The following is a 12392-nucleotide window of genomic DNA, read 5'->3' as shown; positions in this document are numbered from 1 at the left end:
CCATCACCCAACACTTTACAATGTGTGCAGGAGGCAGTATGTCATTTGAAAACATACTTGATTGTTTGAAGCCTGAATGTTTTACTTCATATTATGAAGCATGTCTTACCTTGCTTGAAAATAAGACCATAGAAAGTTGTTATTTATTTTATTATTTTATAAAACTAAACAGGCAGCACACGAGTTTCAAGTTTCGGGAAGCATATTGTAGTCTACAATGTATCCTAGTATTTGATTTTCATATGTGCATTTTTGTGGAACAGTTTCATTTAAATAATAACGTTTTCGTTTCTCAAAATCATTGTCACGTGGTTAATCATAAAAATCTGAATTAAAATGATAAAAATATCAAAGTTAAAATTCAATTAATGTGAGAGCACCAGCTTCTGCCATATGGACACATTGATACACCATGATCATTTACCAATGCAGCCGTTGGCCTATAAAACTTCCATTGTCAACTAATTAAAATAGCCTATACTGATTAAAATGCTGGTTCTTTCAATCATATGCATCTCTCTACTCAGCCTGTCTGCCTCCCTTTCTATCTGTCTTGACTTAAACTATCACTTGTGAAATGCAACATTGTATCTAATCAATCAACTGGATCTGGCATGAAGCTGTCTCTAGCGAACTTGTAACATTGTATCAACTAGCCTATTCCAGGCCCTCAGAGTTTCCTGTCTTATCCAGAGCAACTTACATGTTCATACTTTTTCTGTACTGGTCCCCCGTGGGAATTGAACTCACAAGCCTAGCATTACAAGCTCCATGCTCTGCCAACTGAGACACATCACATCATCACAAACCACTTGATGTCTCAATGTACTAAATTACTGTACTGTGTGTTGTTGTTTTTTATGCTGACGGAAAGTCTACAGGTACAAACCTAGATGACCAGCCTATGTACAATATAGTAATGTACATTTACATTAAGTTGTTTGTAAGGATGGTCAATTAATACTGCACAAAAAGTGGTTGCTTGGTCATGAAACATATTTAATTTGATGTGGATGTTTTGTGTCTTTGCTCATAACTTTTCACCTTCTGATGTAAATGTTTGAAGACAGGGTTTTGTTCTTTCTGGATTCATTAGAATGACAATTGCAGAGAAAGGGACGGGGCAACAACTCTTACAATTCCAACTATTGAATCCTGCAAGATACTGTACTGTTCTTAATTATACAACTACCTTCTTCGCCAAAGCAGATACTGGATTTTTTTGTTGTTGCTCGTGCTACATACGTCAATATCACTCTGATAATACTAGTAACGGCCCTGTGCACTACTTTTGTCGAAAAATATTTCTTTCAACAAAATAATATAGTTTGTTTTATGAATATTTATTTTTTATTCTGCATTTTCACGGGGTGCTGCTCGCGGCTATGGCTACTTCTATTAATCCTCAGGAGCGTGCACTCGCTTAACATTAACAACCAGACCCATGCTCATTGCTCACATGGAGCACTCCTAATAAAAGACAACGAACAAATTGACAATTGGTAAATGATGGTTATGATATAAATCAACATTTGTTTCTCACAAGTGTAGCAGGTTGTGAACAACGTTTCCACTCCAAGAATGAGAATGGTAAATGACTGTGGGCCTAATTAGTAATACAATGCATTAACATAAATTAATGTAACCAAATTACGGGGATTGACGGTACATGTACTACTGGTGACATACATCACTGTGAATTGATCCAAATAAACAATCAAAGGGCAAACAATTCACATGAAACAATGAAAACGGGAGAATTGGCAGGAGACATCTGAGTGGATTCTGGAGAGCTGAGAACAAGCATTCTGGAGAGAGACGCGCCTATAGACTATCTTCGCCACACACCCCTCCCCTTCTAATTGTCTCAACATTTTAAATGATACTCAAGACACATTATCTTCACACATATTTGAGAGGTTTTTCCACTGACAGTCGCAACTCAATAATCAGCTAGGGCTTTTGCCACGCGCGCTGCCTATGAAAGACTTTCTCAAATGCCATTTTTCTTCTGTTCTACTGGTTTTCATATCAACTTTCTTTCCTTGTCCAGAAGCCAAATGCACAATCCTAGTCATATTAGCAACCCATCCTAGTTGTTGCATCTTTAGATTCACCCTCTTTCTAAATGTCTAAAGAATATTTTCATCTCTTTCCTATACTGCTTGCATCAGGTGCGCTGTTTAAAATGGTGTTTTCCCTTTTTCCCACGAATTTCATTTTGGGAAATGTTTGACAATGACATTTTATTGACTGCTTCATTACAGGAGTTGCATGTTTCGTTAAAATTAATTACCATAATCTAAATGTGTTTTCTGTCATTCTGAGCAACGCGGGAGGACGCCCTAATGAGTTACACACCTAATGGGTAACACTTTACTTGACACCTAGTGTCATAACACATTATGACATGGTCATGCACCTGACATAACTTGTCATAACCTGTCATAATATGGTCAAAACACTGTCATATATTTAAACCTGTTGTGACATGTTTTGCATTAGTTTATGGCTGGTTATGACACCTATATAAGAGTGTCAAAACCCACTTTTATTTTTTATTTTTTTGTTTCCCTGCCGAGAAGTTTCCTTTTATTTGAAAGTTTGTTTCTTAAATCCTTGGTTCATTGTTGTAATGAATTCTTTACAATCATGTTTTTTTTACCCCATTTATTAATAACTTGTAGAATATACACTTTATGGCACTGTCAAGAAGCATTATGACCATCATAGGCCAGATATCCTATCCTTTTCTAACTCCCTTACCTTTCCTTCTAGCCTAGCTTCCTTTCTTCCATTCCTTACTTCCTTTCCTTCCTAGCTTCCTTTCCTCTCATCCTTTACTTGCTCCCTTTCCTTCCCTGGCTTCCTCTCCTCTATTCCTTTCCTATTTTTGTTGTTGTTTAGTTTATTAATTTGACCATTTTCAAAAACAAGTGAGTAAAATCATCAAGGATAACACACAATAAAGTCTGGGACTTATTTCCATTGTGGTCCTCTTGAGACAAGATGGCTAGGCAAGATCCAACATGGTTGAACACACTATAGCAGCGAGATAATAAAACATAAAAACAAAGAAGAAGAACATCTATATCATCATTGCTTCCCTTTCCTCCTTTCCTTCTTTCCTAGCTCCCTTTCCTCCTATCATTTCCTATCTCCCTTTCCTAGCTTCCATTCATTGGTCTATCCTATCTTCCATTCCTTCTTTCCTAGCTTCCCTTCCTTGATCCTTTTCCTTCTTTTCCTCCCCTTCCCTCCTTTGCTTTTCTAGCTCTCTTTCCTCCTAACCTTTCCTAACTATCTTTCCGCCTATCCTTTCCTATCTTTCCTCTCTTCCTTTTCTAGGTCATTTTGTAGCTTTATTTCAACATTTCCTTTGTCCCTTTCTTTCCTTAACTTATTTTCTTCTTTTCATTTCCTAGCTTCCTTTCCTTTCCTCATTTCCTAGCTGTCTTTTTCCTTGTTTCCTTTCTTTCCTTAACTTCAATGGAAAATAAAAAAATAATTCATAATGGGATGGTTTGAGTTGGTTTGGAGAGTTTTGGAGCATTTTGTTACATGCTTTAAACACATTTTCATAATGCATTGTAGACAATGGCAAGTGATCACTCAGCAAAATTTTCCCTATAATTAAACAAAATATTTAAAAAAAGGTTTTGGGGATCAACTACAATCACAGAAAGAGTAAAAACCAATCTACATGTACAAATTGGCGAACTTCCCCTTTAATGCTGAATGCCAAAAAGCCAGGCATCAGATCAAATGTCTTTGGTTGGTATGACTCGACCAGGGATCGAACCCCCACCCTTCCAATCTTAGGGTGGACACTACCATAGGGCCCCTGATTTGCTGCTACTGTTATGTTCACTGTAATAGTAGTATTATAGAATTCCCAAAGTCACTACTGTAGTAGGAGGAAAGGAAGCTGGGAAAGAAGGAAAGGGATCTAGGAAAGGAAGTTAGGGAAGGAAATGGCATAAGAAAAGGAGGAAAGGAAGCTAGGAAAGGATGAAAGGTATATAGGAAAGGAGGAGAGGAAAGGGAGCAAGGAAAGAAGGATAGGAAGCTATGATAGAAAGAAAGGAAAGAGAGTTAGAATAGGAGCTATCATAGCAAAGGAGGGAAGGAAAGGGATCAAGGAAAGGAAGCTAGGAAAAGAGGAATGGAGGATGGGGAAATACCAAGGAAAGGAAGCTAAGAAAGGAGGAAATTAAATGTAGTTAGGAAAGGATTGGAGGAAAGGGAGCTAGGAAAGAAAAGAAGGGGAGAAAAGGAAGGAAAGAGAGCAAGGACAGGAATGTAGGAAAGGAAAGTAAACTAGGAAAGGAAGTTAGGGAAAGAAAGGGGACAATGAAATTAGGAAATAAAGCTAGAAAATTAGAAAAGGAGGAGACGAAAGGAAGCTAGAGGAGGAAAGGAAGTTAGGATAGGAGGAATGAAAACATAGTTAGGAAAGAATAGGAGGAAAGACAGCTAGGAAATAAGGAATAGAAGATAGGAAAGACCAAGGAAAGGAATCTAGGGAATGGAGCTAGAAATGGATAGGATGAAAGGGAGCTAGGAAAGGTGGAAAAGAAAGGGAAATAGGAAAGGAGGAGAGGAAGCCGGGGAAGGAAAGGGAGAAAGGAAAGAATAGAGAAGAGAAAGTCATGGAAAGAAAGGGAGCAAGGAAAGGATGAGAGGAAAGGAAGCTAGGAAGGAAAGGGTGCAAGGAATGGAGGAAAGGAAGCTAGGCGAGGAGGAAAGAAAATTGAGTTAAGAAAGGATAGGAGGAAAGAGAGCTAGGAAAGCAAAGAAGGGGAGGAAAGGAAGCAAAAGGGATCAAGGAAAGCAAGCTAGGATAGGAGGGAATTAAGATATGAAAACAAGAAAGGAAGCTAGGATACCAAAACAGATGCATTTTCAAAAGTTATTGTAATATATTCATTTTTATCTTATTTGTATGAGAACTGAAGATGTCCTAGTCTAGATTCTGTATATTACATTTGCACAACTGATCTGTAAAACGCAACTCACAAATATGTGGAGCAACTCAAAAATGCGAGTCAACTCACAAATGTAATACAAGTAATAAATATGTAAGATGCAGGTCATAAGAGTTAATCAGTCATATTCACGAAAACATGTTTGACCACTGTTGTGTTTGCAAAGTAAAAAATATTTTTGTAAAATATGCTGTGTTAAACAGAAAAAAAACTGTATTGCGTTAATTTGCAAATCATAATTTGTGACTCATTTGCTTTTGGATCATGACATATAGTTTGTGAAACTATATGGGCATATTTACAGACTGATTTTTATTTGGAAGTTGCATTCTGTATTTGCACAACACCTCTTTTGTTTGTGACTCTACTTATTTTGATAAAAGTCACCATATTATATACACCCTTTCAGTTTGTTTGCCAACAATTTCCTTCTAGTAGAAGAAGAAAATGGACTACTTCAAAATGGAGATGGCCTCAATTGTGCTGCCCGTGCTCTCACAGACACCATAATGGGACAGATACACTGATGCGATGTCTAAGTCTATGATGGGGATAGACAAAATCAACATGCGCACGATGGCGCATGCACAAACGTGACCTGTGTAGCCATGGTGTTAGTGTGGTACAACTAAGACCTACATTGCCTTCGGAAACAGACCCCTTGACTTTTTCCACATTTTGTTACGTTACTGCCTTATTCTAAAATGGATTAAATAAAACATTTTCCTCAGCAATTAACACACAATACCCTATAATGACAAAGCAAAAACTGTTTTTTAGAAATGTTTGCAAATGTATAAAATAACTAAGACAGAAATAGCTTATTTACATAAGTATTCAGACCCTTTGCTACGAGACTTGAAATTTAGCTCAGGTGCATCCTGTTTCCATCGATCATCCTTGAGATGTTTATACAATTTGATTGGAGTCCACCTGTGGTAAATTCAATTGATTGGACATGGTTTGAGAAAGCACACACCTGTCGATATAAGGTCCCACAGTTGACAGTGCATACCAGAGCAAAATCCAAGCCATGAGGTTGAAGGAAATGTCCGTAGAGCTCAGAGACAGAATTGTTTCCAGGCACAGATCTGGGGAAGGGTACCAACATTTTTTGCAGCATTGAAGGTCCCCCAGAACACAGTGGCATCCCTAATTCATAAATGAAAGAAGTTTGTAATCACCAAGATTCTTCCTAGAGCTGGCCACTCGACCAAACTGAGCAATCAGGAGTGAAGGGCATTGGTCAGGAAGGTAACCAAGAACCCGATGGTCACTCTGACAGAGCTGTAGAGTTCCTCTGTGGAGATGGGAGAACTTTCCAGAAGGACAACCATCTCTGCAGCACTTCACCAATCAGGCCTTTGGGTTAGAGTGGCCAGACAGAAGCCATTCCTCAGTAAAAGGCATATGACAGCCCTCTTGGAGTTTGCCAAAAGGCACTAAAAGAACTCTCAGACCATGAGAAACAAGATTCTCTGGTCTGATGAATCAAAGATGGAACTCTTTGACCTGAATGCCAAGCGTCACGTCTGGAGGAAACCTGGCACAGTCCCTACGGTGAAGCATGGTGGTGGCAGCATCATGCTGTGGGGATGTTTTTCAGTGGCAGGGACTGGGAGACTAGTCAGGATCAAGGCAAAGATGAACGGAGCAAAGTACAGAGAGATCCTTGATGAAAACCTGCTCAAGTGCACTCAGGACCTCAGACTGTGGCTAAGGTTCACCTTCCAACAGGACAATGACCCTAAGCACACAGCCAAGACAATGCAGGAGTGGCTTCGGGACAAGTTTCTGAATGTCCTTGAGTGTTCCAGTCAGAGCCCGGACTTGAACCCAATCAAACATCTCTGGCGAGATCTGTGCAGCATTGCTCCCCATCCAACCTGGTAGAGCTTGAGAGGATCTGCAGAGAAGAATGGGAGAAACTCCCCAAATTAAAGTGTGCCAAGCTTGTAGCGCCATACCCAAGAAGACTCGAGGCTGTAATCGCTGACAAAGGAGCTTCAACAAAGTAGTGAGTAAAGGGTCTGAATACTTAAGTAAATGTGATATTTATTTTTTTTATTATAAATTAGCTAAAACTTTTTTTTAAACTATTTTTGCTTTGTCATTATGGGGTATTGTGTGTAGATTGATGAAGGAAAAAAAACAATTTAATACATTTTAGAATAAGGCTGTAACGTAACAAAATGTGGAAAAAGGGGTTAGAATACTTTCCGAATGCTCTGTAAATGTGTTGTTTACTGTATTGCATGCATCACCGAGTGCGGTTTCTTGAGACCCAGGTGTTCTCTATTCTAATGTCTGTCAGCAATGGAGTCATTCCTTTATTGACCTGTTTGCGATGACTAGAAAGACCAAAGCACTCGTAGAGAGGAAAAAATGCATGTACACATCATTACAAATCCACAGGTGTTTTGAAGAAGAAAACAGAAAGGAGGGAAGAGCTGCCAGCCCATCTGAACATCACTGAAGCCTGGCAGCCTACTACAGTCTGCTTGTGTGTTCCCCTCTTTCTTTCTCATTCTCTGATTCCCTCCTCTGTTTCTCTCTAGCTCTGTCCTCATGTTGAATCAACAGTTGCTTAACCCCTCCAAACGGTTAATGAAACCAGAGATATATTTAGCCTGAATCACAAGAATGCCTCTTGTTTAATGTGCCCCTTTCTCTTAAAATAATCCATCACCAAATTGAGCAAAGAAAAACAGAGCTAATTCTGTGAGTCGCCAGACCTCCTCTTCCTCACCATGAAAGATTCCATTTAAACGCAGAGCTCGGCTAAAATAAGGCCCTTCACCATTACGGCAACACGGGAAAGCTCATGCATGCGGTCATATGTATCGCTTTCCATTTACAGGGACGCTAATAACACAAACCAGTTGTGTAAACACTCAAGTGCTGACCCGTTTGATGTAAATCTTCCAGAGTTCCATTTGTCATCCCACTGCTTAGTAACAGAGTTCCTCCACTGACATGAACAGACTTTGTTAGAGTAGATTGAAGTATGCAGTGTGTCATAGATCATGTAAAAGAACAAACTGAATCTAAGTGTGTAACAGAGTTAGAAACCGATGTCACTGCAATGGACCTATTGAGTATTTACTTCACAGGGAGGGTCTATGTCTCTAAGCATTTAATCTGAGGCTTCATTTCAGCTACAATTTTAAAAGAACCTGTCCTTGAGATAGAGGAGGAGAAGTATTTCTGTTGAGGAGAGGATGGTGGTCATTCATACAGCACAAACACTTATTACGTTACTCAGACGGTGGCCTTGACTTGCAGCACCTCTTCATGTCTTGTTTTTCAAAGCACATCAAAAGGCTTTTAAGAGGAGGGACAGAGGGAGGAAATCATCTGTTGCACATTCCACGCACTTGGTGTGGCTGCCAAGCCCTCTTCTAGTTTATTAAGCCAACGTGTTTTTTCGGGGGGCAAAAAAGTGTTTGTGAGTGCTTTCAGTTCTTTAACAACACTAAAGAAATACTTTGTTCTTCTTCTTGCATAAACAATGCGCTCTTTGAAAATAAAATTTCTCCAAAAGATCATTCTCATGATACAGAAGAAAGAGAATGTGGGGTTAGAAAAACTTGACACCTCAGGCTTTGTTCTGATAATGCTGAAGTAGTGCATTTTGACAGTTTGCTATAGGCCTGGTTAGTTGATAGAAATGAGTTAGTAGTTTATTTAATCTGTGGTAGAAGGTCGCTTCTCTGTTGTCATTGTACATTTAGAAGCAGTTGATTGCATTAGATAAACACTCATTAGCTTTATGAATTAGTGAAGCTGAGACTCAGGCTGGGCAGTGGGTATTTCCTCCATGTGCTGTGACCTCTCTCTTGCTCTCTCTGTGGTTCTGAGCAGATAGTCTGTTGAGGAGGAGTGAACACTGAGTCCCTCTGTTCTACTCTCTTGGTAGCAGAGGAGTGAGATATGAGCTGGCTGAAAACCCCAAAAAGACTGTGGTCACGTTCTCCCCACAGACGTAAACAGTGACACTTACAATTTCCTGTGCATGCTGCAGAACAGGAAGGCCAAAGAGGACGGCAGAGCCTGTGCACTCCATGTGCGTATCTGGGAGGACGTGTGTGTGTGTGTGTGTAAGACTGATTTAACATAGCATAGGGTTCACCGTCTCTCATGGAGCAGTCAGAGTGGAGTGAAAGGATAGCGTACACTCACCCTTTGACTGTCCACTTTATGCAGTCTCGTAGATTAGTGTGTTGATAATGCAGTTTAAAAAAAAATGGTACACACAACTTGTGAGTGGCCTGTTACCATTACAATGAACAGAACCTGAAGTCCACCTCCCCCAAGGGTTACTATCCCCAGGCAGCCCAGGGTTCCAGATCCTTTACCTGCTGTTGAGTTGAGCCACATCTGTTAGCAACATGACCAATAAAGGCCCAGATGGAGTTATCTGCAGCCCCCTTCCCTATACACCCCCATCTCTATAATGAACTGCTTGTTTACCATATGTGTGAAATGCACTGTTGGAATGTGACTGAGTGTGTGTTGAGAGAGGTCTTGTTTATTCTGCCTTCCCAAACGTTTTACTGCTACCAGACGGACAATTTGTATTGAAAGACAGACTACGCCAAGTGCTAATTTTAAGACCAGTAACTGTTTTGTTAAATTACGTTGCATTCTCCACATTTTTTTACTCTACTCATCTGCTAATTTCTGTTGTTTCACTGTGCTCAGTTTCTCTCTGTTATGTTGTGGTCCGGTTCAGCACTACTGCTGCTTTAAGCTGTCTCGGTGAATTGTGCAGGCTTCCTAAGTAACTTGACTATCACAGGTTGTCTGAGCCAGCTCCACTTCACCAGATCAGAGGAGGCCAACCTGAGCCAATTAGGAGCAGGGAGCGGGGCTGCTGTCCACCCCACAGTGGCCCTGCCCTCTCCGTTGCGCTTTGATCTCCCGCACGCTACACACAACCAGAGCCAGAGCCTCCAACTCTGTCTGTAATGGATGACAAGGCTAGTCCAATTATTACAATCTGGTTTCAACATCTCTCAGTAATCAGACGAAAGAAGGGGTAATGAATAATCCCCCACATCTTCCCAAAAAGCATTCAAGCGTTTTTGCTTAATTCAATACAGCCCGAGTCAGAGATCAATTGGTATCAAATCAGTTCAAATTAGAGATGAGTTACAGTAATATGTGGTTTATTGATGTATATCAATGTAGTCTGTATTATATGTCTAGATTAAATGAAGACTGTTGTTGAACATACATATGGTTCAACTCAATTTGTATGTGTTGCTCCAGGTCCTCCGTGGGTGTCTGAGAGGGTGGCCCACAGACAGCCAGTGCGCCTGGGGAGTTCCATCAAGCTACCATGCCCTGTGGAGGGAGACCCTCCACCCCTCATCATGTGGACCAAGGACGGCCGCAACATCCACAGCGGCTGGATCCGCTTCCGCATCCTCCGCCTGGGCCTGAAGATCAAGGAGGTGGAGGCCGAGGATGCTGGAACCTACGTCTGCAAAGCCACCAATGGCTTCGGCAGCGTTAATATCAACTATACCCTCATTGTCATCGGTAAGTAGAAAGGTGTCTTGCAGTCTGCTCTACATTACAGTATATTACTGTTTGCCAAGTAATACCATTCACAGTGAAATCACCTTTACGATGACGCTACCCAGAAACCATGTACATGACTCAAAACTTGCCATCATCTTTTGAGGAAGTGATTTAAAGTCAGTCACTTAACTCTTCCGCTCAGGTCAAGATCGTGTCGATATGCAGATGTTAAAAGACAATAACATGCACCATGGATTCATGGCTCTGAAATAAGGGGATTTAGGAAGGGGGATTGAAGTTAGTCCCCTACTCTCTTATATCTGTTATATCCTATACTGCTCAATCCCAAAGTCAACAGCAGCATGGGATGTTGTTTCATATTGCATCATCCTCGGTGACTCAAGCAGATCTTAATAACTTCTTCCCTATCCCCAGGCTAAACTCTGGTTTGTTAAAGCAGAGGCTCTTTAATTCGGAATAGTCCAACAAGACACATGTTCACCTTAACATTAACCTATGAAGCCCCGTAAAGCATATAAGAGGACATGATGTGGTGTGCAAGAGTCAAGTATTTAAACTCTCAGCAAGTCAAGCTACTGGTCACTGGTCTACTTCCTCCACTTTAAGGCCATAGTGCTGCTCTCTCTGTACATACAGTACAGTAGGATGGCTCTGTGCTTGAGTAGAGCGTGATGAATGAGAGGAGTGGAGCGTGAAAGCTCTGTTTAGTTTAATTACTCTAAGATGCCTAATTAGGTCCAGAGCCTCCTGCAGGGGAGAAGAGGGGAGAGCAGGGGCCGACCGGAGGAGCTGCTTCCTGGTCTTGTGATGGTTTCTCACACTGGCCTTGTTTTGGGGTAGAACCCTAATCAAAAAGATCAGATCAGGATAACAGTGGGGAAAGAGAATGATGTCCATTGTGTAGCGAGTATCATAGGGTCGGGATGCGGATCTTGGGAAATGTGATTCTAACAAAGTTTTTTTGGCTCCTGTTCAATATGAAGTTGACTGAGATGTCAACAAGAGTGCAAAGCTGTTGATTTTTCCTGGTTAGATATACACTATAGACACACCAAGAGGAGGAATGTCAAAGTTCACACGAGTGTATTTCATCAGTCATGGCTGTCGGCTGTACTTATAATACGTTCTTTTACTGTACATTGCTGTTACGTCATGTAAACTCTTCGCTGTGATAGTAATAACCTGCAGTGTCAGGTTGCCCACATGATTTACATTGGACCATGCTCAGTTCAGAAATATCTCTATGATTGCAGTGCAGCACAGTGTATAAATCATCAAGTCAGTCAATCTATCCAAATGATAGATAGCATATCTCTCCTTACATAGTATTGTGTGTAACTCACAACTGATTTATCTAGCTTGGCCTTCCTGTTTTTTATTTAACTAGGCAAGTCAGTTAAGAACAAATTCTTATTTACAATGACGGTCTACCCCGCCCAAACCCAGACGACGCTGGGCCAATTGTGCACCGCCCTATGGGACTCCCAATCACGGCCGGATGTGATGCAGCCTGGATTCGAACCAGGTACTGCAGTGACACCTCTTGCATTGAGATGCAGTGTCTTGCGCCACTCGGGAGCCCTGTACTATGTAATGAAAAGTATTCTAGCCTTCAGTAGTGCTGAAGCAGGGCGAGATTGTATAAGATAACTTCAACCTGCCTGTATTACTAGATACCTACTCCCACACAAGAAAGATATGTTTTTTTTCTTGAGGCATACTGTTTTCTTATGTGTATTTTATTATACTGAACAACATTATTTTCACCCTCTGATCTCCACCACAAACTGTTTGGCCTCGTTCTTCATACAGATGGAGTTGGTTCTGTTTTCCTTTCCCACCGTTTGTGGTGAA

General features: G+C 40.8%; 1 protein-coding gene across 1 annotated transcript in view; it reads left to right on the top strand.

Annotated features, from left to right (window-relative positions):
* The window catches only part of LOC139553514 (fibroblast growth factor receptor-like 1), a 48956-nt gene that overhangs the window by 13586 nt on the left and 22978 nt on the right, over nucleotides 1-12392 (top strand). The window contains exon 3 of the mRNA XM_071365929.1: nucleotides 10263-10535. Coding sequence (XP_071222030.1) covers nucleotides 10263-10535 — 273 coding nt within the window. The remainder of the gene's footprint in view (nucleotides 1-10262; nucleotides 10536-12392) is intronic.

The sequence above is a fragment of the Salvelinus alpinus genome, chromosome 25 (assembly GCF_045679555.1).
Source record: "Salvelinus alpinus chromosome 25, SLU_Salpinus.1, whole genome shotgun sequence".
Taxonomy (NCBI): domain Eukaryota; kingdom Metazoa; phylum Chordata; class Actinopteri; order Salmoniformes; family Salmonidae; genus Salvelinus; species Salvelinus alpinus.
This window is presented reverse-complemented; position numbering and strand designations above follow the sequence as displayed.